Source organism: Phycodurus eques, chromosome 23 (genome assembly GCF_024500275.1).
Source record: "Phycodurus eques isolate BA_2022a chromosome 23, UOR_Pequ_1.1, whole genome shotgun sequence".
NCBI lineage: Eukaryota > Metazoa > Chordata > Actinopteri > Syngnathiformes > Syngnathidae > Phycodurus > Phycodurus eques.
In genome coordinates, this window is record NC_084547.1 from 7,243,804 (window position 1) to 7,271,024 (window position 27,221).

A 27,221-nucleotide genomic window follows, 5' to 3' on the forward strand; every position below is an offset into this window, starting at 1 on the left:
GGAGGAGGAGGAGGAGGAGGAGGAGGAGGAGGAGGAGGAGAGGGCCAGGCGCCGAATACTCGGAACCGGCCGACGAGCGAGCGAGCGAGCGCGCGCGGCATGCCGGGCGAAGGTAAGCCGAAACTGGCCTCGCTTTCACGGCGTGATGTCGAACTGACGATTTTCGTTTGACGGGCGGACGAACGACTGCGTTTGATTGGGACTATTAAACGAGCCGCTTGCTCGCCTTCCTTCCTTCCTTCGACGTGCAGAGTGGCATGGGGGATCGGAAGCACGCGCGGACCGGCCAGCCACAAATGCAACGAGCCTCATTTTCTTCCCGTCTTTGCCCATCATCATCATCATCATCGTCGTCGTCGTCATCATTATCATCATCGCCACCACCACATATGTTGCCATCCTAAAGGGCCGTTCTGCTTATTAACAAAAAAGGAGGAACTTGCTGTACAGGAAAAGGTGTGTGTTTTTGTGTGCACTAGTGTGTTTGCGTGTGCATGCCTTTGCGTGTATGTGCCTGTGTGTGCTGTATTTGATAGGAGACTCACAAGCTCACACATAGTAAAAGTGAAATGCAGGGTGAACACAACTGATGCTTGATTTCGTCACCTCTTCTGCAGTTTGTGTCGGATCGAGATTAACGAAGTGTTCCCCCATCAACGGAGTGTTCCCCCATCCCCAAACCGTGCCCCGTCATGGCTTCCAAACTAAACCCCAACGTTCTGTATGTGGCCGAGCCCAGCGAGTCGGACCGAGCGGACCCCGAGAGGACACCTCTTGTAAGTCCTGTTGGCTAAGACTTGGATTTAAAGGGAGGGACACCTTGAGAAAGCTGCAAACCAAAAGACTACTTCCCCAGAAAGCGATAAATGGTCAATATCACAATGCTCAGTTTCGAATGACACTTCCAGGCATATATTCCTTTTACAAAATGTATTTGTGGTTTTCCCAATTTCGGTGGCCTTTTTTCCCCCTTTTTTCCCTTCCAGCTACTTATATGAGTGGGGCAGATACATAAACCATTAGAAACAGCTCTCAGTGTGATGCATGATGAAGGCTGGAATTTCCTCCTGGGGTTTTGCAAAAATGTTCTTCAAGCACATTGACAGGCTACAGTATTATGTATTGCATTTATTTAACCTTTATCCATCCAGGTATGGCAGTTGAGAACAGTGTCATTTGCAATGTCGACCTGGCAGCAGAGAGCAGAGTAAAACAAAACAAAATATAAGCAAATGCAAACAGAGAAAGAGAGGAAAAAACTAAATGTTGTTTGCGTCGGTGTCAATAAGTAGCGAGAGCCAAAATGATGGCCCGTCAGTCATTCGCAGTTTCTTGTGGTTCAGCAGACCGGGGATGCGGCAGACGAGTCCTCCGACAGCGACGGTGAGCAAGAGGAGACGTCACACAAGCTCATCCGCAAAGTGTCTACTTCAGGCCAGATCCGGGCCAAGGTAGGAGGAACTGGTTGCTTTTGGAACGCTTCAAAGTCATTTAGGCAGCAGGAGAAAGTGAGACTCGTGCCGTTTCCTCACGCAGGCCCGAGTTTCCTCCGGCTGAGATCGTAATTGCGCCCTTGGTGACGTCTTACTGTAAAACATGAGCGTGATCTCTTTTCATAATGAATACGTTGAGTGAACCACCATTAGACGTGCTCCCCTCAGGCAAGCTAAATGGGCCTCATTCACTAATAAATGCGTAGAAAAGTTTTCACTCTGCACACAAGTTGAGTGTATATGCAAAATCACCATCAGATCTGTGACACGAGTAACGGCCAATTTTCTTCGCACCTCTGTGCGTTTGTTGATGAATCAGAATTCATTCTATATGGCGGGCTTGTGCCAGCGAGCGCCATTCTGCAGAAACCGCGGCCCCATTTCCCTATGAAAGGACGTCCATCAGACGCAGCTCAGCCAATGCGGGAGGTTGAAGTCACGAGATGGCTGATCCAAAACTTTGATAACTTTATCCTGTATTCAAAAAGTTGGTATCATCGGAAAGCTTGCTAAACTCAGAAACCGACCACATATAGCCAATTATCATGTTAATGATTATTAATTCCCAAGTTAAAATGGAGTATGTGGCACAAAACATACATATATCTATACAAAAACAATTTAATAGCGTCACAATTCAACCATCGTAGGGATTACAAAAGAATACTGGAGCCATGAAAAAAGACTAGGAAAAGCGAGCAGTCACATTTCCTGCTCGTTGAGTGACAACGTTGGACTGCACGCAGACCGGTGCAGCGCGGACACGCACACGTAAATGCACATACTGTACAAGCACTTGAACGGAACGAGAGTAAAAGTGATGTGTCCTTTTAATTGTTATTTAGGGCACTCAGTCCATTAGCAAATTTCTGGTTTGAGTTAGTATCGCCAAAGTTGTTATTGTTTTTATAAATGACTGCAGTTCCAATACATTGTGCTTCTTGGGTAAATGTGTTTCACTTATTTTCAAAAGCTGATCCTGCATTATGTGTGCGTACACATGCTCTGAGGAGGTTCTAAATTTCTTCGCAGAGTATGAACAAAGTACAAACATATTCAAGTTTCACCCACAAATCTATGCGCAGGTACGGTTCGTGAATTAGGCCCATTGTCATTGGGTCAAGTCTAGATTATTATCGATGACTACCATTGACCATTCACTGTACATCACGTTCAGATCAATCAGAGACATGGGATTCCGCTGGCCATTGCCATGAGAGTCACCCTAAGTTCAACACACTCGTAAAGTCACGTGACCTCGATGAAGAGAGTTGCCCTAAGTTCAACATGCTTGTGATGTCATGTGACCTCAATGACAGGGATGTCACGTGACCTCGATGAAGAGAGTCGCTCTAAGTTCAACACGCTCGTGATGTCATGTGACCTCGAAGACAGCGACGTCTCGTGATCTCGAGAAAGAGAGACGCCCTCTTTGAGATGGGGGCTGCAACGGTTTGCGTTTCCCGTTTGGACGCGTGCCTTTTCTTCGTCCGTCGTGCCCTCCGCCGTGCCTACCCTCATTATGTCGGCTGCCTGTCGACGACTCATTAGCGCGCAGCACTCATTAGAGAGGTGCTAATTCTTCGATACCTTGACGTCTTCACCCGTCGGATTCATGGCTCGCCTCACCTATGTCGTGCTAGTCATCAAAGATGAGATCTTTCCGTCGCTCTGTTTTTTTAGTGGCTCTATTGAAAGATGTTACCCCCTCACGGAACCGTCCGCCGTGTTTTATTTCGTTCACTCCACATCCTTTAGCATAGGACGGCCCCGCCCGTCTTGGCACCGACTGTCGGTTCGCCGCCATACTCCCCTTGATGTGACCTTGGAGACTTGCGGTAACGCTCTGCCTGTTTGGCGTTCAGGACAGATGAGGTTGATTAATACTCATGCTCTTATTAGTACGATCATGTCCAATGAGAGAGTGCCTCCTCCTCTACCTCCTCCGCTTCAAATTTTGCGCTCGCTAGCTCCAGGCTCCGTTACATAAGCTTTCACACTCTTCTCTCTCGTTCTCCTCGTGTGCTTTTTACTCTCATAGTGTAGGTGTGCGTTTGGCCTTTATTTGTGTCCCACACACGCAAACAACAACACATCATGCTGCTTTCCACATTAGCGACATGCGAGACATCCGAGACACTCCTCTTTTGAATGGTTTTGTGTATGCCTCTAACGCACGTTCTCCACTTTCTCCTCCCTGAGAAAGCTGAGAAAAGAAAAAAAAAGGTCTTCATTCATTTGGTAGCGTACTTTGCCGTCATAGTGACACAGTTGTATAATAACACCGCGTCCGGTCGAGCTCAGAATTGTCTTTTTGACCCGCTCCCAAAAGCTCCGGAAATCCTTCACTTTTTTCTCAGAAATCTGAGTCGACACACCATGAGAAATTTACAAAAAATGCTTTGTGCATTCCTAGGTCACCAGCTCAATGAAATCCATTTCTCGTAACCCATTGCAAATGAACTTCCAAGATTCGGGGCAGTCTAAAACATTTAAACCTGCATAATATAAGTAGTTCTTGTAAAAAATAAAATGAAGTCCTTTTCACCCAAGCCACTACTAGAGGAGATGACACAATGCTGATTAAGCCTAGCAGCTCCGAAACATGTTTGCTTTATTTTTCATTATTTGATTTTTTTTAATTGACAAAAATACAAATAAAAATGGTTAGTACATCCGCCTCACAGTTCTTAGGACCCGGGTTCAAATCCGACCTCGCCTGTGCGGAGTTTGCATGTTCTCCCCGCACCTACGTGGGTTTTCTCTTTTCTCTGGGTACCCCGGTTTCCTCCTACATCCCAAAAAGATGCATGGTTGGTTCATTGAAGACTAAATTGTCCGTTAGTGTGAATGTGAGTGTGAATGGCTGTTTGTTTATATGTGCCCAGCGATTGGCTGGTGACCAGTTCAGGGTGTACCCTGCCTCTTGCCCAGAGTCAGCTCGGATAGGCTCCAGTATGCCTGCGACCCAAGTGAGTATAAGCGGTGTCAAAAATGAATGAAGATTATTTTAGAGTGAGTGAATGCCCAATTCATTTCCTGCACTGGTCCACTGAGTGGCGCACCATTTTACCTAGCAATGGGTGAAGCGCAGTCCCTTTTCTTTTGTAAAAAGCTCAATAAACATATTATTTTATGTTATTTATGTTTTATTTTGTTTCTGTAGCAAAAAATAATCATACAATAATGTATGTGTAAACAACAATAACAATAATAATAGACGTGAACTTAAAGAAAACTCTTTCCGAGGACCCCTTTGCTGCCCAACAAAGTGCCTGACGTAAAATACACGCACTGACCACTGCATGCACGAATGCAGCAATAATAAGAAACGACTCTGACTGCATTGTACTGCCTGAAATATTTCTGTCTTATATCTTCATCACAAATGTAGACCAGCTTCCATGATAAAAGAAAAGAATAACTGCCGTCCAGCGCGAAATTCATACATCTTCTCCAGGACTCCTTAGCTGCCCAACAAAGTGCCTGATGTAAAATTAACAAAGTTCAGCAATGTCTGAGAAAGGCATGCACAAAACGTAGCAATAGTGGATTTAGAACAATCGCCTCTTCCGAAGAATGCACCTTTTTTCCGCACTGGTTGTCCTTCAAAACAGAATTAAAATCTTGTAGAGTGTTGTAGAATCATCACATACAAGGGACCCCCTACATCATATCGAAGCGATGTTTTCTGTTGTTGTAATACTGAATTCCAGCGTAGGGAGCGACAGAACTTGCGTATTATTGCTCTAACATAAGCGCAAAAAGCTTAAAGTCACTTATTGTCCAAAAACCTTGATCAATCGTCACTAAAATTTATTTGGACTTCTGTACTTATGCACATTTCAACTTCTGATATTTCAACAAATATCAGAAGGATCGCCCCAATATTTTGGATTTCATGGACGTTAAGTGTTTTCGTCTCCACAGACACTCACTACAGGAAAGTAGTTTGTCACTTAATGTCAGAAAACTGCGACCAATCTTCACCAAAATGTATGTGGACGTCTCTATTTATGACCCCTCCCATCTCTGAAAAAAATCTGACAGATAGCACTAATATTATGGATTTTATGGACGGTAAGTGTTTTCATCATTAACCGAGGTTCAGCTTTTTCTGTATAGGGGAAAACGCCTTAACGTCTATCCATCCATCCATTTTCTGAGCCGCTTCTCCTCACTAGGGTCGCGGACGTGCTGGAGCCTATCCCAGCTGTCATCGGGCAGGAGGCGGGGTACACCCTGAACTGGTTGCCAGCCAATCGCAGGGCACATAGACACAAACAACCATTCGCACTCACAGTCATGCCTACGGGCAATTTAGAGTCTCCAATTCATGCATGTTTTTGGGATGTGGGAGGAAACCGGAGTGCCCGGAGAAAACCCACGCAGGCACGGGGAGAACATGCAAACTCCACACAGGCGGGGCCAGGGATTGAACCCGGGTCCTCAGAACTGTGAGGCTGACGCTCTAACCAGTCGGCCACCGTGCCGCCGCCTTAACGTCTATACAATCCAAAATATTGGGTCAATCGTTCTGATATTTTCAGAGGTTGGAGTGAGCAGATGTAGAGATTTGTGTGTTGATAATTGACTGCAGTTTTCAGACATTAAGCGACGTTAAGCATTTTAGACCAAGATTCTCTCTTTCTTTCCTAATGCTTATGCTGCAATAAATGTGTCAGAAAGGGTAGAAATTTCCCAGAGATGTTTTGGCCTCACCACATTCGTTCACTTTTATCCGCATCTCGCTCGCCTCGCTCCAATGTATGTGTGGGTGTCAACTGCAGCCAAGATAAGGATGAGTTATAGGTGTGCGTGTGGGTTGGGGAAACAAGCGCACACACCAGTGTGTGGGATGGCCGAGGCTGTGCCGGTGTGTCTTTTTGTGTGCGGGCTTTGAGTTACGCCCTTGGCTGGATGTGATAGAGTCGCAGTGCAACGACATGGTCAATAACTGGGGGGGGGGGGGTGATTGGGGACAAGCAAATGAATGGAGGGGAAAGTAGTGCAGAGACTTGTGGAATAAAGTGGGTGCTTAGCATTTCCATATAGCATTAAGTAAAGTGAAAAATGTGCAGTAAGATGCCAAAGGGTGTCCGAACGCAGCATCGTTTCACGCAATAAGATGCCCGAACGCAGCATCGTTGCAAACAATAGGACGCTGGAACACAGAATCGTGTCAAGCAATAAAACGCCCGAACGCAGCATCGTGTCAAGCAATAAGACGCCCGAACGCAGCATCGTGTCAAGCAATAAGACGCCCAAACGCAGCATCGTGTCAAGCAATAAGACGCCCGAACGTAGCATCGTGTCAAGCAATAAGACGCCCGAACGTAGCATCGTGTCAAGCAATAAGACGCCCGAACGTAGCATCGTTTCAAGCAATAAGACGCCCGAACGCAGCATGTCAAGCAATAAGACGCCCGAACACAGCATGGTGTCAAGCAATAAGACGCCCGAACGCAGCATGGTGTCAAGCAATAAGACGCCTGAATGTGGGATGATGTCAAAGATGATGGCGGAATGCCGGTCTTGTGATGTCAGATTACTTTTCTTCCGCCTCCTGGCTTTTTCTCCCTACAGCCCGCCGTGGTCTGCTTTTTGGCCTCCTCGTGTTCTCTTCTTGTCCTTGTTTTGTCCCTCTACTGCTGCTGCTGCAATGTCCGTTTTTACTCTCCACTTGTTCTTTTTCTAACCCTCTTGTGTCTCTCCTTTTTTGTCTTTTTCCTCTCTGTCACCCCCTGCCATTTCTCCTCCCAGAAGACCTCAGCCTGCAACGGGCCATTAATGAAAGGGAATCCGCATGATACTAAAATACAGTTAATGAGCTATCTTCAGTGCCTGTGTCAAACTAGTGACACTCTCTTTGAAAATGCATTAATGACAAGGACAGAACAGCAGCTCCTGCACTTGTGTGTGTGCGTTAAAGGTGTGTGCTCTCAGTCAGTAATAGTTGTGTGTGTGTGTGTATATATTTTCAGTAATGAGCTGCAGCCTGGTGTTTGCTGTTCTATGTTTTTGGAGATGTCCCAATGAGTGTACTCGATCACTGGTGTGTGCGTGCGTGCGTGCGTATCGATCTCCCTCCATCTCCTGTTTGATACCTAATGGAGATTAACAGTACAACTTTGTCACGCAACTGTTTGTAATCTGAGCTACAGCACAACTAGCTTTGTCAGGATAGGGCAACAGAAATAGCGTTCCTTCAAGAATAGCATAATGTCAATTACTTGCGATTATTATTTTGTAAACCATGTCAGTTCAGACTCTGCATGCTCTTTCTTCCTGTCAGGCCTTTGCTGGCCAAAATCAGAATCAGAATCATCTTTATTTGCCAAGTATGTCCAAAAAACACACAAGGAATTTGTCTCCGGTAACTGGAGCCGCTCTAGTACGACAACAGACAGTCAATTGACAGAGAACACCTTTGAGACATAAAGACATTGACAGAAACAGTCACTGAGCAATAAAGTTATCTGGTAATGCCGGTACAATTTTATTTATTTTTTTGACAATTGTGCAAAAAAGATGCAGAGTCCTCTAGCACTTAGAGCAGTTCGAATGACTAATATAGCAATTGTCCGGCGCCCAGACTTCAAGCGAGTAGTGCGATAATCTGGGACAATGTTGATTGTGCAAATGTTGCAGATACTCCTCAATCAGTGTGCAAATGGAGCAGATGCTACTCTGGCATGAGTGGTGCGTTGAGGTGCAGTCGTTCGTGTAGAGAGAGAAGAGCAGCGGAGAGAGGACACAACCTTGGGGCGCTTCAGTGCTGATGCTGCGTGTGGATGAGGTGGTCTCCCCCAGCCTCACCTGCTGTGTCCTGCCCATCGTGAAAGTGTCCTTTTCAAATCTGCAGTAGAAGGTATTCAAGTCGTTGGCTAGTGTGCTGTTGCTCTCAGCTTGTGGGGATCGTCGCTTGTAATTTGTCAGCAATTGGAATGCTTTGGATACGTGTCACCAAAACGAAAAGACAAAGTTAAGACATGCACACGCACGCAAGCAGGCACACATACAGAGATCCACGCTACTAAAAACGAATATTTCTCATTTGTGATGCTTCTGTGTGTGTGTGTGTGTGTGTGTGTGTGTGCGTGTGTGCGTGTCCTGTCACATTGTCGTGACTTGTAGTGTAGTTGTGAGTCATACTAATAATTAACATGTTCTGTTTAGGCTGGTTTGGCCTTTGTAGTTCCTTGCGCAGGCTTTGACAGCAATAAAAGTTTCCGGACTGACGAAGCCCGCTTGGATGAGCGGTGAAACATCTTCTAAGACAGCCAGAACAGTCCAGTTGCCATCGATTCAATGCCGTGAATTTGGAATGACCCGAATGACTGCCAATATTGACAGGCAACACTAAATAGTATTTTGAAGAGGACCCTATGTGGCGTTCCTACTGTCTTTCCTGAGTCGCAAAGCTCCTGTGGGGAGACACACAGTGATCATATCGCAGGCAGGCTTTGGCACAGTTCAACCACCACACGTTACTGCTTTCAAGTGTGCAATCTGGGTAACGATGACGGCGTGTGCACAAATCTCTTGCAGTTGCAAAGCGCTCACAGTCGGCCAACCGAGCAAACCACATCCTTCCGTGCAAGGCCTCTCTGCTGATCAAATATTTGGAGGGGAGGGAGAACTGTGGCAGGTAACCACGTTGGGCCGAGCTTTTGCTCAGAGATTTTCATGCTAACCCCCATATCGGGCGTGCGTGTGTGGGTCCACACACGTATGTGTAAGCAGCAGTTTGTTGTTACAGCTGTGAAATTCACATTCCCTGTCTACCCTGTCAGATGGAATTGGACGGCACACACCCATTTGTATATAGGGTCAAGAAAATGTGTCCAGCTATTTGCGTGGGCACCATGTTGTGACCCACCTAACTGTATATAGTAGCAGCATGAGTCTTCTGAGTGCATTTACGAACTGTCTGCTAATCCCTTCCAATATTCATAAACATTTCAAGGAACTTCAGTGTGTTTAATATTGCATAAGGTTAACCCAAAATGCAATTATATATTTAATATATCATTTTATATGGTTTTTGTTTGCTGTACGTTGTTTGAATAAACTTAATTGACGCGTCATCACAGCCAACACGGAAGTACGGCCTGAACGAGTTCATTATTAACACACCAAAACAATTTAATGTGAACAATATTTTAGTGACGAGTTTACAACTAACCGTACATAAACAATTAGCAAATGAAAGTAAGCAATTATAAATAAAAGTCAAGGTAAAATTCCAGGATCCACACCAAAGCTGTGTCTTTCCTATGCTTTGTGGGAATGCAAGAAGCACATACACATGACTTGTTCTTTTCCTTTGGGCTTGTCCCTTTAGGGGTCGCCACATCGCGTCATCCTTTTCCGTGTAACCCTATCTCCTGCAGTCTCCTCTTGAACACCAACTGCCCTCATGTCTTCCCTCACTGTCTGTTGTCATACTAGAGCAGCTCCAACTCCGGGAGACGAATTCCTTGTGTGTTTTTGACATACTTGGTAAATAAAGATGATTCTGATTCTGAATAAATGAGTGCGTTGTAAAATCTGATTATTACGGTCCGGTTCCACCTCATCCATCACTTTACATAACCTATCGATGAGAGATGGGTTGTGTGCAGTGGCGGTCCTGGCTTGAATGGGAAAGTGTGCCAGACCCCCCTATGGCTCTTTAAATGCTTTTGAAGAGAAAAACTTCCAAATAAATTGTTGTATTGTTATGGTCTATATATATTATTTTCTTCTTGACAGTCATAAAACAACAATGCTCAGGGTTACGTGGTGTTTTACATGTTTGAAAATAGGTTGAGACAAATGTCATTTTATAGAATTGGGTTAAATCAAGTTAAGATTCTTTATGATTAGCATCTACATGTGGAATCGTTAACTATCACATTTCTTCTGCATGGAATCGAGAATAGTATCGCTCCCATATTGAATCGTACAGACTTGTTCCGCCCGTAAAGATATCATTTTTTTTAATCGAAGCGCTACCTGTGTATTCTAGATATGTATCGAATCGACCTGATGCCAGAGATTCCCAACCCTAGTGCATGAGGCCTGAAATTATGTGACAGGTATTGATAGAAACCACATTTTTATTTTTTTTGCATTATTGCAAGCACCAGTCATGTCACCATCAATCACAACATGCAAAGCGGTTGTCATTGCTTTCCTTTTCGTGTGCGTGTGTGTGTGTTTGTCTGTGTGTGTGTGTGTGTGTGTGTGTGTGTGTGTGTGTGTGTTTGTGCGCATGGACTTATGCAGGACCAGAGCCAGATTTGATCCGTATGCTCGGAGGAGCCACCGCCACCTTCCTCTCCCGGCACTAGCAGGAGATTGTGTTCTTCCACGCATTAACCCTACAGGCAGAATCACATGAATAGTACAAAACGTGGCTAAACTTGAGGGATTGTGTGTGTGCATGGGTGACAGAAGCAACCCTCATCAGTTTATTTTCCTGTACAAGTCCTGTGTGCGTGCGTGCGTGCGTGTGTGTGTTTGTGTGCCTATAAATAAACGCATGGGGGTGCATGAGACAGGATGTGGTCACCATGGTGCAAAGTCCTCCCACGCCTTGTTTTAACGGTGCGCCCGTGTTAGTGGTCAGAGCAACATGTTTACGCATGACAATTGATGCAAGGCGTGTCTATTTCAAGCCTCCCAAATATTTGTACTTTCTCTATCTGTCTGACACTTCTTCCACCCTTCTGGCTCTTTCTGGCCCCCGCTGGGCAACGTGAACATGTGCCCCTCCGACATCCCAGGCTGGCGCGAGTTTGACTTTGCATTCAGCTTGTGACTGGAAAAACCTGAGTGTGTGTGAAAAGTTCACAGCGTACTGGCCTCTGTCCCTGCATTTTATGAATAAGCAGCTACTGAAAAAGACAACCAGCACCTATTTACGAGGCTTCATAAAAAAAACTCCTACTGTTATCGAGGTTAGGTTTTATTTTGTTTCCTGCATTTTATGAATAAGCAGCTACTGAAAAAGACAACCAGCACCTATTTACGAGGCTTCATAAAAAAAACTCCTACTGTTATCGAGGTTAGGTTTTATTTTGTTTCGTAACATAACACAAAAAAAAAAAAAAAAATAAATAAATAAATAAAAAAATAAAGTCTCAAAAATATTTAGGGTTAGTGTGAAAACTTACTCCCAGTTCCGTTGTACCTATACAGCTTTCTACACAAGCGTAAGCAGCACAATGTACCGGCATCCTTGGCTTTTTGGTGTTCTTGCCGTTCAGGAATGGCGACTTTGCCCTGAGTAGTAGCTTACGTCGCCGTAGGCATGCAGCTCAAGAGGCATGTTGTATTTACCTATACATATCTGTGGGCTTGTATTTTTCATTCCCTCCCACAGCCATTCAATGACCCAATCACAACTCGCCTTGTGACACCGCGCAGTCTGAATCCGTCTTCCAGGAAGTAGTAAGACGATTGACAGTCAGTGGCTTGGGATGGGGAGAGAATCGTGCGTGGAGACAAATGAGTTTACCGACGTTATGCCAGCGTCAAAGTGCCACGAAGACATGTTTGTTGTAACGCCACGTCTTCTCTGCGGTCATTAACGGAATCTCTGCCGGCGTTTGACTTGGAGTAGGCCTTGAAGCCTATACAGTATATTCCCGAGAGAAGCTCTCTTCCTGCAGACGTTCCTACTCGGTGACTTAATTGACCTGAACCTCAGTACCGTGAGTACACGGTATTTTTTGGTGTATTATTTTCTTATATTATGAACACTACAGATTTATTTTTTGCATTATAATTCCTTTTTCACTGAATCGAACTCACCCACTCTCACTTTAAGGACTGCAACACGCACTCACACACTCGCATACGCAGTGTACAGTATTGTAGATTGTTTCTTTTTGTATGAATTTACTTTAAACAGTTATTTGTGCTGTTTTAGCTTAATTGTGAATGGCATTTTCTTGATTTTGTGTGGGTTAATTAAAAACCTTATTTCCTAATTTTAGTACTTGTCAGAAGTGACGCTGACTGGAATCCCTTTTCCAATCTCAAATCCGTTACGTTTATTGTACCTTCTGTCTGTCTGCATCTAAGGGTCAAGACTTTGTCAGTGCGTCACAATATGTCGCTGGCATAGATGAACAAAGATGCAGTATATTTCAAATCAATAATACTAAAAATCATGCTGTAAAAATATTTCTTGTTTGTTTACTGAATTAAAAACAACGAATCTGGATGCAAAACTGGTTGCTTTGATCGACGGTTGGTTGCAGTCTGGAGACCAGAGGTTACTACAATCATTGAATTATCTTTATTTTTTTTAGCAGGTGTTAGCCAGTGTTTCGAACAAGACCAGAATCTATTTGTGCGGTGGTGGGTATCCGGCGGCTGGCCGGGCGTTTTGGGGGGGTGCGGCGGGGGGTTAAAGTTAAATGAACACTTACTGAATGACTTATAATAAATAAAAATATTTCAATAAAAAAACTCCAATTAATAATAAATAAATATTATAAATTAACGTAAAATGACCCCCACGTTTCCATTGATAGCACTGGACCATGCATGATGTAGTGTAGTGTTACGTAACTGGCATTCCGTAGCTTTTTATGTAATACAGATTGACAGTGACTCGTTATATCTGCAAATTATTTTACTGTGAATATGAAGTTTGTCTGCAACAAGCAGTGGCTGACTAAACAGGTCATTTCTTTTATATAACTTTAAAAGACATCATGGAAACATGCATGTTAAGATACAAGCAAAGCATAACAAAAGCCATGCATGTGTTTACATGTATTCTATGTATTGTTTTTTGACTTTCATAAATGCTGCACTTAAAGTAACAGCAGCAGAACTAACTTAATATCAGCATACATGGGGTGGTTTTGATTAAGGGTAAAGAAAAAAAAAGTTTAATTTGAATATAAAATGTTTATTCGTTAGTAGGGCTGCACGATTATGGCCAAAATAATAATCACAATTATTTTGATAAATGTTGTAATCACAATTTATTAATCACGGTTATTCATTGTGTTAGGGAAAAAGCTTTGCTTTTGTTGCAGTACTTTTCAACAAACAACATGCAAGTTTTCAGTGCAAAAAGGAATCTTGAACACATTCACTGCCATTGACGGCATTAGAAGTCAAATATCCATGTTAACTGGGAAGGCTGGCAGTGAATTAGTTTAAATAGAATAAGTCATAGATAACAATAAAAAAAAAAAAAACATACCCCCCAAAAAAAAAAAAATGCTATTACAAAGTGCAATCACAAATAGCAACTAAATGGAAGCAAATACAGTTCATGCATAAAAGGCAATAACAATAGGCTGTAAGCAACGATTTTTCATTTGAAAATCCCCATCAATATAGTGAACTGCCAAGGAAGGGTACGTCTCCGTTGTTCTGCTTGACCATTAGTCAGTTGTGCACGGTCACACACTGCAAAGAACGCGATAGTTGTGATTTCCCTCTCTATTTACTTCTGCGTTTTTTTACTGCGGTCAGGCCAGCCCAAAAGAAGTCAAAAGCAGCCGCTACGATTGTTAATAGTGTCTTACGTGTCACGCCGCCTCTCCGCCAACGTGCTGAAAGGGACAACTTCAAAATAAAAGCTTCATATATTACTACATTGAACAGCAATGCCATTTCAAGCATCTATTTTGAAGTTGGCCACGGAGCGCGATGCCAGCCCTTAATGAAGTCTTAACCATACGTTCGCCCCTTGGTGGCTGGCTGACTAGGTTGCGGACACTGCTCCAAATAAAACACTTTTCTTATGCAGCAGTACCCGCATTTTAAATGTAAAAAATCAGTGACAATAAGGCTCATTTAATCGTGGCAGCCAAAATTTAGTTGTGGCGACTCACCACAAATAAATGCATATTGTGTATGCTGCAAACCCTGGTAGCTCTTGGGCAAAGGGAGAGTCCATTCAATGTTGGTGTAGATCCAGACCCAGCATTTTTTTTTTTAAGTTTTGATTCATGCAGAGAGAGCAATTTGTGAAGAACGCTGGACACGTGCATCATCTGATGTAAGGTTCTGATGATCCAAATTAGGATTTTAGGCCTTGGTGGTGATCTGAGTGATCGCACAACAGCTGTTGTTTGTCACTTGATATTTTGTAGCAAATGACATGGAAACTATAAAAAATTTTTTTTACCATCAAGCACAGTGAAGGACTCTGCATTTGTTCAATTAGATGAGCACTTATCTTTAGAATGTGCTTATTTGCCACCATAAAAGTTATTTGCGTCATGTCATAAAATGGCCGTTTGATTGTCTCAAGAATCCCTGCAGAAATTCTCTGTATCTTTCGTTTTTCTCCCCCCCCATCATCTTGATCACAGACACAGGGCAGCAGCCTTTTTCAAGTTTTCATTCATGTAAGACTGACTGAGTGAAACAAAGCTGTGAGGGTTGATAGTTTTGTAGGGAAGAGCAAGAGGCCACCAGAATGATGGTGGTTTTGAGCTTGTTAAAATAAAAAACAGAATGACAAGTATCTCTCTCTCTCTCTCACACACACACACACACACACACACACACGCATGCATGCAAACCCACTAGAGGGAAGGGGAGTGGTGTGTGTGTGTGCGTGTGTTTTCAGGTAGGAACAATCCTATTTCCTTGTGGCTATAAATATGACTAGAGGAACCTGTCTGACTGGTACTGATAGTACACACAGACACACACGCACACACATTAAAAGGAAGCGGGCCTTCCAGCACACCTGAGGGGGTGTTGCCAACTAACAAGGTGTGGGAGGCAGGAAGTGGCCTGGTATTGTTTGAGGAGCCACTGGTGAGGAAAGGGATTTGCGGTGTGGGTTGGTTTGGAAGCAGCTCGAGAGCTGTTATGTTGTTGCCTATTTGTTTTTTTTGTAATGTAGTGTTGGTTAGTAACTAAAAAAACAAGTTAGTCCTGTGAGGCCTATGCCACGTGTTCCCTGTCGATGTTGGCACTCTGCCAAGCCGGGGCGTGCTGCGTGGCTCGCGTGTGGTTCCGCTGCGAGGGAGAGAGGCTCGGCGAGGACGGCCAGCTGAGCCAAAAGGACCAAGCGGAAGCCAGTTTGGCCCAAAGCTGCCAAGGGAGCCATTGTGTGCAAGAGGTCAGTGTGATGGCAGAAAGGAACACATTAAGGACAGAGAGGTGTGTTTGGGCTTTGGTTTGTTTGGCTTTGTCGGGTGCAGGGGCGGCAGCTCTGGTGAGTCTCAGCACTCACTTTGGACCTGTCCTGTATGCTACTGCTTCGTTGGAACAAAGTCCAAGCAGTTGTAAAGGAGAATGCCTTGAGATAGTCTCAACTGCTCAACAAACATCACAACTGTGCATTGGACCCACTCCCCCCCCCCCAAGTGGCCTTTGCTAACTGGTGTCAGCGTTTGGCGAGAGTTTGCAGAGAAACGCGATACAGAAAATACTTACCTCTCGTTGTGTTGCCAAAGATAAACAAACAGAACAGTTTGTCAACCACCTCGCTATGTTGCTCAAGGGAATCAAACCCGGGGCCCTTGAGACACAGTAGAATAATGCAATATGTCTTGACGTGTACATGATCTTGGCCTTGTCACACTTTTGGTCAGAAAGGAAACAGCCAAAGCTTCCCAGTCCATTCGCTCACGTGCATTGTCTTCTCTTGTATTTGTTTGCACAGAAGAGCGTGAAAGAGGGAATCCTGTTGAAGCAAACAAGCTCCTTCCAAAGATGGAAACGCCGCTACTTCAAGCTCCGAGGGAGGACGCTCTACTATGCCAAGGACTGCAAGGTAAGAGCGGCTGTTGGTTATAGAAGGGTACCATAAAGCAGCATCGGTAAGAATTGCTGTCAAACGGTAGCTCTTGCTGCAGAGGGGGTGGACCAACCTTTTGTTGTTGATTTATTATTTTATTTTTATTTAATTTTTTCCCCCAATAGTCTCTTATTTTTGATGAGGTCGACCTGTCAGATGCCAGTGTGGCCGAAACAGGCACCAAGAACATCAACAACAGCTTCACAGTGAGTGAATACCTCAACACTTTTAGACCCAAATGATGCTGCCCGTGAGTTCTTGGTGAGGCTACGCTGTTAATGTGTCATCTTTCTCAGGTTATCACTCCTTTTCGCAAATTGATCCTGTGTGCTGAGAACAGGAAGGAAATGGAAGACTGGATCGGGGCCCTCAGATCTGTCCAGAAGTGGGAAATCTATGAGGTGCGTGGGGGGTTTTCTGACCGTCGGGACTGGCCGTTAGTTGCCTGCCCCAGACTTTTTATTCTTCGTTATCCACACGAGTCCATTTTGGACAATGGACTCTAAGCAGGCAGCACTTCAGCGTTTGATGTAAGGAGGGTCCTAACTTCTGGTCGCCAGGAAAAAGCATAGTGATAACAACGCCAGTATCAAACTATTCAAAGTGTACTGACTGTATGCTGAAATGACATAAAGTCAGCGTGAATGACGTCAAACTTTTAGAATTGCTACAGTTATCCAAGTATCAGCGAAAAGATCACTGGATGGTGATTTACTGAGCCATTCGCAGTTCCACAGTACATGCACATCCGTGTGTACGGAGACTTGCATGGCACTCAACTTGAGACAGTCAACACTCAACTTTGTTTTTAAAGAACACTTTCAAAAACAACCACAGCTGTAACAACGTGCTGTACATAAAGATTGACCATAAATAAAATTAAAAAACCTTTATTGTCATTGTATGGGCACGATACAATAAAATTGGGGTTGTGAAAATATAAAACATGACCAATAATTTATAAAAAAAAAAATGACAAGCATATACTACTGGCATGATCAATGTTCTCTCTGCTCGAGAGTTCGGTGAGCTTGGGGACTGGAGCTTTCGTGACGGGAGCGGCTCGTTCGGCCGGCCAGAGTCAAGCAGCGCCAGAGGGAGCTTCGACCACTGCAGACTCTTGTTGGGTTGGGTTTGGAGTACCGGATCACTGTTAAACGTGTTAAAATAAAAAGACGACTTGATTTGCTGAACTTAACAGGCGGCACGCTGCAGTGTTGGCTGTAAGAGTTTTCCCTTCGTCTTTAAAAAGTCAAAACCTTTGATGAATTTACGACCTGGAAAAGTAGCAGCACTGAATTATTGAAAATTCCTATCATACAACTCCATGTTATCAAACATTTAAAGAATTAGGTTATTTTTCTGTCAGATGACATCCCAGTAGCTTTAAACAAACGGACACCGGAAACTCATGTGCAACAAAACCTTTCTACTGGAAATGCTTCATGTGTTGCTGTGCATACGGTCCATTGCATGCTCTCACTTTGTGGGAGCTGTTTGGGGAAGGCTCTTTTCTCTTCCACGTGCACAGAGCAAAGTCCTTTCAAGGCATGCTTGGATGAACTTTGGAATGATGGCTTCCTGTTCTGTTCAGGCCAGCCAGTTCAACATGGAGCATTTTTCGGGGATGCACAACTGGTACGCCTGCTCACACGCCCGACCCACCTTCTGCAATGTCTGCAAGGAGGCTCTGCCGGGCGTCACCTCCCATGGCCTTTCCTGCGAAGGTACACACACATGCACTCCTACACCCCCGCCCCACCACACACACACACGCACGCACGTACACACACACCCTTTTTGCAGGGTAGTTAACACACTTTTACATCCTGTCCTTCTGAAGTGTGCAAGTTCAAGGCTCACAAGCGCTGTGCAGTTCGCTCCACGAACAACTGCAAATGGACCACACTGGCCTCGATTGGGAACGACATCATTGAAGATGAGGATGGGGTGTGTTGTTTTTAATGGCTCCGCTCTACTAAATTTCAATAGGATGATATTTTTACACGCCGGTGGGCCTTCTCTTGGCTCTTTGCACACTAATTGTCTTGTACGTATTTTGCCCAGGTTTTTATGCCCCACCAGTGGCTGGAAGGCAACCTGCCTGTCAGCGCCAAGTGCATGGTGTGCGACAAGAACTGCGGCAGTGTGCGGAGGCTGCAGGACTGGCGCTGCCTCTGGTGCAAGGCCATTGTAAGTGCTACTTGTAGTTATGTCATCTCTGCTTGTCGCAATTGTTGTAAATAAAAGGAATCCGGACTAGAATGAGAGAATATACTGCATGATGTGAACGCCATACCACTCTTGTACTGAAGGCGTGCATTGGTGCTGAGTGTTATGGTAAGACGTGAGAAACTGATCCTTGCCCATGCATACGTGCACAAACACAAATGACTGTGCTATTTGCTAAGGTTAGTGAAGTGTAATTTTCTTTTTTGCATTTGTGAGGGTTTTACTGTAATAAAGAAGTACTATGGACAGTTCTTACCTTGTATGCGTTTGTGCGTGCTTGCGCGTGTGTCTGTGCACATGGGCATGTGTGCACCAGGTCCACAGCAGCTGTAAAGAACAAATGGAGAGAGTGTGTCCCCTGGGTCAGTGTAGAGTTTCCATCATCCCTCCTACTGCACTTAACAGCATCGACTCTGATGGTGAGAGGCCTCTCACACACGCATACATGTTGGTAGTCAAAAAACCCTCTTGCCCTTTTCTTCTTTTATCAACTTGCTGCACGTTAGGCTTCTGGAAGGCCATGTCAGTATCCTGTTCCAGTCCTCTTCTAGTACTCGTCAACTCCAAAAGCGGGGACAACCAGGGTGTCAAGTTCTTGCGCAAGTTCAAGCAGCTCCTCAACCCAGCCCAAGTCTTTGACCTGATGAATGGGGGGCCGGAGCTCGGGTAGGGTGTGGCAATGTAGGATTTTATCCATTAACTTTTTTGTTACGTTGCCTTGTTTTGCATTCCAGCCTGCGCCTCTTTCAAAAGTTTGTGACATTCCGTATCTTGGTGTGCGGGGGTGACGGCAGTGTGGGCTGGGTGCTGTCGGAGCTGGACAAACTCAACCTCCACAAGCAGGTGAGAGCCAGGAAGGATGTGTCGTGGGAAGTGAGGGGATGATGTTGTAGCATTTGGGTCACAACATCATTGGGATCGCACATGGTTCGACTCATATCCTCTAGCCATCCAAAAAATACACGGTCTGTACTGTAATTAAAGTAATAGTATTTGGTTTGAATGAAAGAATGAAAATAATGTACAAATATCATACTGAGAAATGATAGTCAGATGAACGAATATCATTTAGTACAATTTAAAAATGGGGGCATAGGGTTAGTCGCTACAATCTATGACATAGGTTTCGCTCATACATGGTTTTGTAAAAGTTAAGCGCATAAGTTGAAACTGCGGTTTTACTTCCTATGATTCCATGTGTTGCGCTCCCCTCTTCCCCATTCCCCTGGACAGTGCCAGCTGGGTGTGCTGCCCCTGGGCACCGGGAACGACCTGGCTCGGGTTCTGGGCTGGGGGGGCCTCTGCGACGACGATGCTCAGCTGCTGCAGATCTTGGAGAAGCTGGAGAGGGCCACTACCAAAATGCTGGACCGGTAAGAGACCCTTACTTCGCGAGGGGCGGATCTCATAAAGCACATTCCATCAACGAACCCTGCACTTGTTTTGATCATTCCATTGGTCATCACTGCACTTGTTTTGATCATTCCATTGATCATCATTCCTCATATTTCTGAGACGTGTGTGTGCACGTATGTGGTCAGGTGGAGCGTTATGACCTACGAGGTTCCTGCTACCTCCAAACCGGCCCCATCAGTGAGGGAAGATGACAACCTCGACTGTCCCATGCAGGTGAGCCTAATTGAGGTTGATCAGCAGCAGCAGCAGCAGCAGCAGCAGCAGCAGCAGCAGCGGCGTCGTCGTCATAATCATCATGTCGTGTGTGTCTGTGGCTTTTTGTTAGGTTCACATCACTCAGTACGCCGACTCGGTCGCGTCCCACCTGGCCACGATCCTGGATTCAGACAAACACAGTGATGTCATTTCCTCTGCTAAGTATGTGTCCAATGCAGCCACTTGCACTGATGGTGTCACATGAGCACTTAAGCCTGTTTTCCTCCCTGGACAGGTTCCTGTGTGGGACGGTGAACGAGTTTGTGGCGGAGGTGGGCAAAGCATACGAGAGGGCCACGGAGAACAAGGAGGAAGCGGACGCCATGGCAAAGAAGGTTAGTGTTATACAAGGACTTGCATAACAGCCACAAGTGGGCAGGTGTGACTGTGTGCATGTTTTGTTGAAAGCGCAGCCATTATGTCACTCCTGTCAGAGGTAAAAAGACAATATGCGCTATACCAAAATATCGGGACATTTGCCACATTTACAGCTTTTACTGTTCTGGGAAGCTTTTGTAATTTTTGCATATTGATCTAGAAGTCCTCATGCAGCCATGCCTTGACGGACCTGGATTTCTGTACTGGAAGCTGAAAAAGATGTTCTCCAAACTTTTGTCACAAAATCTAAAGCTGAAAAATGAAAGACAATTTTCCTCTTTTCTCCGAAGTGTGCCTTGCTGAATGAGAAGCTGGATTCCTTGGTCAAAGCCTTAAGTGAGGAAGCAGAAGCTCAGGTAATAGAAGGAGCAACTATAAGCGCTGCCCTTTGTCGAGTGCAAAAAAAAATGAATTTCCGATTTTCTCCAGGTTGTTCCAACGGGTTCCCTGGCTGGCCAGGAAGATGGTGGCTCAGCCCCAGATAAGGATGGCAGTGACGCATGCTCCGATGGCCAAACTTACCGCTCCAGGGAGCAGTTGATGCTGCGGGCCAACAGCCTGAAAAAGGCCTTGAGGCAGATCATCGAACAGGCAGAGAAAGGTAAAAGCAAAGCGGCGTTCGTTTGTGCTTTCGGGGGTGGGGGCGGCCCGCTCACTCGTGTCATTTTTGCAGTGGTGGACGAGCAGAACCGACACACTCAGGTCCACAGGATGTGGTCGTCATCTTCCATCAAAAGAGAAAACAGCGAGGAACTAAAGGATGCGGAGATGCGTACATGTAAAGAAAAAGCTCTTTTTTACTACCTCCTATGAGCCCTTTGTTTCAAATTTCACCCTTGTCCAAAAATGACCTTGTTCAGTCTCGCGATTGGCTGCAATGGGAAGTTAGGGTTTGCAGCACCGCCTGTTGGTTACAGCATTTGCCAGCCTCATAAGCATTTTTGTTTCCATTAAAAGACACTATCCTAAACAGCTCAGACAAAACACAGTGGGCGGGCACCACCCACATGACGAATAGTCCTTAAAGAACCTGTAAAGTGAAAATAAGTCTTTTTAAATTTGACACACCACATAGAAGAGGGTTGTGAATAACCTTGCCAACTTTGAAGCAATAAAAAATGAATTACTATATCGTTAGCGTCTTCCTTATACGTGGACACAGGGCTTGTCGTGAACGTTTTTGCTCACCAGTCAATGTGGTTCATGGTTTACCAGAGTTACTAGTCTCTTAGTATTTGTTTGTTCATTCAGCATTTTTCTTTTTTTTTTTTTCTTTTTATATGAAAATAGGCTTCTTTGAAATATGTCTCTCTGGTCTCAGCAACATAAAACATCAACTCCTTAGCCCTGTTTGAGTTTTTAAAAGTTACTTCGTAGTAGTGAGTCCTAACTAAGCCTTGTTGCATGAACTCCTGAAGCCTGGTCAGATGAGAGGCGAAGCGTCTTCCAAGACCACCACGAGTCCAGTTGCAAGCGATTCATCCTCAAAACGCAAATTGAAGCATGTTAAAGTGGCACTAAGCAAGCCCCAAAAATGGCATGTAAATTCGACATACCACAGAATGGAATGGATGCGCCAAAAGGAATCAAACATACTGAGGGGGTGATAGCTAATATGACGTAAAATCACGTTAGGAGGCTCAACTTCAACATTGAATGGTAATTGTGGACTATACAGGGTGCGCTAAAGCAGCTACGCCAGAGGGCCATTCAAAGGGAAGATGCGTTTTTAGGGTGTGGGCATAGCTAGCCAGCTAACCGCATGTCACAATTGCGCTGGATAACCGCTGATGCCAAGTAAGGCGCTCCAGTTTTCATTGAGTGGGCAACTCATGCCGTACAACAAAGTGCAGCACACAGTGTACAATTGAGTACTACACATTTCGCAGTCTCTGTATATGTTTTCCACTATTATCTTCAACATGTAGAATGTATTGATAAACAAATCACTCTGAATTGACTTTACAGGGTCTTTGACATTGCTTATTTTACTTGTAAAGGATGAGGGGTATTTTTTTCCCCCTCCTCCTTTTCTTACCCACGTTTCCTCTATCCAGGCTACAGACGTTTAAGTCCAACCTCTCCCATCGTCCTGGAGCAACCGAAGAGACTCCACGCGGTCAACTTCAACGAGGACTCAGTGTAAGCATTCTTTGGCTCTCCAGCCCCTCGATTGCCATATCGTTTGTTCGTCCTCACTGAGCATCTCTGTTCGGCTGCAGACTATGCTTGGAGAAGTGTGTGATGAACAACTACTTTGGCATCGGTCTGGACGCCAAGATCTCGCTGGAGTTCAACAACAAGCGAGAAGAGCATCCTAAAAAGTGCAGGTAGGCAAAAAAGAAAGACCAGAGAAAGCAGTGTATCGTCTGGAGGGTTAGTTAAATGATAGCACAGGTGAGGCATTTTTGTGCTTCAATATTTAAGAAACATGTTCTATGCCACATCACTCTGCTTTTTTGTTTATGCAAGAATGGCGTTTCAGAGCCTGAAAAAGTTAACATTTGATAACATGTCTCAAATAGATTTTATTTTCAGTCCTTCGTTAATGTTTCAAGCAGGAAGTGCACTTAGTGTGCATGTACCTTTTTTTTCTGTTTTGACAAAGTAACATTGCCAACCTTTGGCCCAAAAGAAAAACTCTTATTACCACATAGTGCTCATAAGGATGTACAGTATGTGTGTTGATGTCCTGCAGCAGTCGCACAAAGAACATGATGTGGTATGGAGTGCTGGGGACTAAAGAGCTGGTCCAGAAGACGTACAAAAACTTGGAGCAGAGGGTTCTGCTTGAGGTTTGAGGCGTACACAAACACACACAATTATACACTATTTGCAGGAGAGGCTATTACAAGTTTTCGAGAGAGCCAAAATTGTGGTATTTCAGGCAACGACATTTAACACAGAATCTTCTCTGTTTAGTGCGATGGTGTCTCCGTTCCTCTTCCGATTCTCCAGGGCCTGGCGGTGCTCAACATTCCCAGCTACGCAGGGGGCATCAACTTTTGGGGAGGCACCAAGGAGGACAACGTGAGCACATCTGGCAGTACAATGTTCAAAAGAGAGTGCCGTCCTCGGTGCCAGCTAACAGTTTGGCTTTTTGCTATGTTTCCAGAACTTCGGGGCTCCGTCTTTTGACGACAAGAAACTGGAAGTAGTGGCTGTGTTCGGCAGCATGCAGATGGCCATGTCCAGAGTCATCAACTTACAGCACCACCGTATTGCACAGGTTAGACACGCACGCGCGCACACACACACAGACACGCACGCGCGCACACACACACACACAGACACACACACACAGACACACACACACACAGACAGACTTGTGGTTGTATGAGTTCCAATTTTTTAAGTCAACATGAATGTGATGAAATTCGAGTGGGTTTGACGTTATTTTTTCAGTACAGATATGAGGGAATGCTTTGCAATCATCTGTAGACACAGACAATGGACAGCTCAACATGAAATTTACATACAACGTATATGTTTAAACACGACCAGGGATGTGGGCTGGGTGAATGGTGTTATTAACTCCTCTTGCTCAGTGTGCTACCTGCTGGTACAGCCAGGGAACATTTGCACAACTCGGTCCTTGTTCTGGGCCCACAACAGAAGTGGGTCACGCATGTTGGAAATTTTGGGTGTTTGCAATAAAATCGCAAACCTCTTCGTGTACGATGGAAACATACCCCGCCCTGTGCATGTTGGAAATGTTAGGTGTTTGCAATAAAATCACAAACCTCTTCGTGTACGATGGAAACATACACCGCCCTGTGCTCAGTGCCGCCAGGTGAAGATCACTATCCTAGGGGAGGAGGGTGTCCCTGTGCAAGTGGACGGCGAGGCTTGGATCCAGCCACCGGGTATCGTCAAGATACTCCACAAGAATCGAGCACAGATGCTCACCAGGGACAGGGTAGGATGTGACTTTCGGTCGGATGTGTTTGATGGCTAATTGTAGCTCTCAGTTCAGGAGGATTGTTTCCAATGGGAGTGACCTCTTTGATCCGCCTGAAGCTGTCTTGTCCTCACTTAAATAAGGCCACCTCCATCCCAGCTGAACTACCTCCTCACGTCCTTTTTAAATGTCCTCATGGTCTATTGCTGTCTGTCGGGGGGCCTACGTGCGGCCAGGCGTTTGAGAGCACACTCAAGTCGTGGGAGGATAAGTTAAAGATCGACAGCGACCGCGTCAACAGGCCCCGCCTCAACTCACAGCAGTCCATGGAGTACTTGACGGAGGAGGAGTGCGCTCAGGTGCAGCAGCTGGGCACGGTGGCCGACACGCTCATCAGCAAGTCAGTGACACGCTCCTCAGGGGAGTTGTTTTGTCCCCGCTCTCGACACCCGACGGAACAATTATCATCCCTTCCTGTTTTCACTCCTCCCCAGGATCCGCGAGGCCGCCAAGACCCACAAGCTGGTGGAGCAGGAGCTGGCACACGCCGTCAACGCCAGCGCCACGGTGCTGACCGAGGCCAAGCTGTCCAGCCCTGAGGTAGGGACACCAGGTGTAGGCAGATGGGTCCAGACGGGACTACAGATGGCCCGTTGGACCCACTCGATGCACATTTGTACATGAGATGTGCGGGGACGCTGTTACGTGTCAACCACAAACCATCCCAGAGCGCATCAATGCGATGTACCCGTGATACAGCTTTTGCAGCGCAGTGTGTTGTGTGAATTTCATATCATTTTTGTACCATATTCTGACGTACGCGGTTAAAGTGAGCGCAGGGCTCGACTAATGTTACAGGACTACTTTACTGTAGTCCAGAGAACATGTGGCCTGACATGTCATGGATTTAAAAAGAAAAGTGCGCCACAACTCTGCTATTGATGTAGCACTAACCCCAAATGTTTGTCTTTATTTCCCAAAAATACATGTTTTGTAGGTTTTGGATAAATCACTCCAACCAGTGTTGTTGATTTTCAGTTTTTGAGTCGCAGCACAGCCGTGGAAATTGTCAACAGCAGCAAAGTTCTCCAGGCAGAGACAACCATGTTTCTGGATGGAAAACATCTGGTAACCTCTCTCGCCACTAGCTGCTGCCACTTTTTGGCCATCCGATCTCTCACGCACCCTTCTTCTCATCCTCCTCAGTCCGAGTTCCCTGAGGAAGAGGGTCTCCGCTTAACCCTGAACAGCCTAAGTGCTGAGCTCCACAAGCTGGATGACATCCACCGGATCTGTCCACTCACGCACTGTGCCGAGGAGGTAAGGATTGCGAAACACCCTGGCGTGCGTGCTTGTGTGCGTTGTGCCACATGTGATTGTGTGTGCATCCAGGGGTTGGCGCGTCCCAGTAGTAAAAGCAGCATAAAGCTTAAGATCATGCCCAAGGCGAAGAGGGAGAAGGAAAAGCTCCACAAGCAGAAGTCAAACAGCTCGCTCTCAGGTTGGAACAGCCGATAAAACACACCCAAAGTCATCTCGCAGACAAATCGGAATTTGGACTGTTGTTTTGAGCGGGTTACTTTGCTTCCCTCTCGTGGCCCGGTGAGGTAAAATTTGCAGCTGCATGGCCAGCTACTTGAAGCTGCTTTCACACAGCATTCCCTTTCCCCCCTTTCCATATTGTCCACACATTTATCCTCCTTTCCTTTTTGAGAGCCTCACCGACCGAAATAGCCTTTGTCCTGAGAACGTGCGCGCTTGGACACCGCCGATGTCGGTTGCAACGTTAACATAATTAGATGTCAGCGTGCCAGTGTGTTGTGTTGTTTTCAACACAAAGTAGCATGCGTAGTGATTTTTAAAAAAATGAATACCTCTCTGACATTTTCAATCCAAAAAATATTTTATACATGATAATTGGTCCTAAAGTTGTGAAAGATGTACTGTTTTTAGAAGAACTTTTGTAAATAATTTTTGTGCGCACGTGTATATAGAGTACATATTGCGGGCATCGGGCCAAAATCCTTCCATGTCCAAATTTGGTCCGTCTATCCATCCATTTTCAACACCGCTTATTCCGGTAAAGGTCGCGGGGCACTGCGCCGGAGCCTATCACAGCTGACTTTGGGCGAAAGGCGGACTACACCCTGAACTGGTCGCCAGTCAGTCGCAGGGCACATATAGACGGGGACAACCATTCGCACTCCCATTCACACACCGTCACTGAGTGGGAAGTGAACCCACGCTGCCCGCACCAAAGTCAGGCGAGTGTACCACTACACCATCGGTGACTTACCCAAATCTGTTCAATTGAATATTTTTTCACCAATTGATACTGTTTAGTCCACACGTGGGACTGTTATTCTTCCAAATGACTGAGCGTTGTAAATTGCTTGCTCTTTGATGATGCAGCGTTAATAAAGACGTAGTTATTTTCTTTTCCTGAAAAGTAATGGTTTTGGACATGCAAGTGTTCCACCCAACGGCAATGATATCCAACCGATAGGATACAGCGTGGTTTTTGTACGAGCGCGCATTTGGAGTTTGTAATCGCTTGTGGTCGTGTCGCTTTAGGAACACGGGACGTCAAGTGTACGACTCCTGAAGCAGAATCGCCAGGCAACCGACGATCTTTTCCGGCCCCTAACCTTGACCTCCGCGAGTGAGGAGACGCCGTCCTCTCATCTGCCGGCACCCGCTGTACTGACCGTGGCGTAGGCGGCAAGGATCAGCTGTTTTGCGTTTCCTTACTGTGCATTTTTTTTTTTTT

General features: G+C 45.4%; 1 protein-coding gene across 7 annotated transcripts; it reads left to right on the forward strand.

Moving 5' to 3' along the window:
• Positions 1-6: 6 nt before the first annotated feature.
• Positions 7-27,221, forward strand: si:dkey-172j4.3 (diacylglycerol kinase delta). 7 transcript variants are annotated; one of them, XM_061668623.1, is made up of 32 exons: positions 7-112; positions 252-456; positions 618-776; positions 1,344-1,451; positions 16,135-16,245; positions 16,395-16,475; positions 16,566-16,670; positions 17,864-17,996; positions 18,113-18,219; positions 18,337-18,462; positions 18,818-18,920; positions 19,008-19,167; positions 19,236-19,344; positions 19,735-19,874; positions 20,043-20,130; positions 20,243-20,334; positions 20,408-20,507; positions 20,841-20,906; positions 20,980-21,151; positions 21,224-21,328; positions 22,608-22,692; positions 22,773-22,880; positions 23,249-23,345; positions 23,473-23,580; positions 23,666-23,779; positions 24,335-24,469; positions 24,688-24,851; positions 24,946-25,051; positions 25,490-25,579; positions 25,658-25,771; positions 25,844-25,952; positions 27,026-27,221. In XM_061668623.1, the coding sequence occupies exons 3-32, from the start codon at positions 693-695 to the stop codon at positions 27,115-27,117; spliced, it is 3,312 nt and encodes a 1,103-aa protein (XP_061524607.1). In that variant the 5' UTR covers positions 7-112; positions 252-456; positions 618-692; the 3' UTR covers positions 27,118-27,221. The 7 variants fall into 7 exon arrangements, with proteins under 7 accessions (XP_061524607.1, XP_061524610.1, XP_061524613.1 ...); XM_061668626.1 differs by having other exon boundaries at positions 23,252-23,345; XM_061668629.1 differs by having other exon boundaries at positions 19,296-19,344.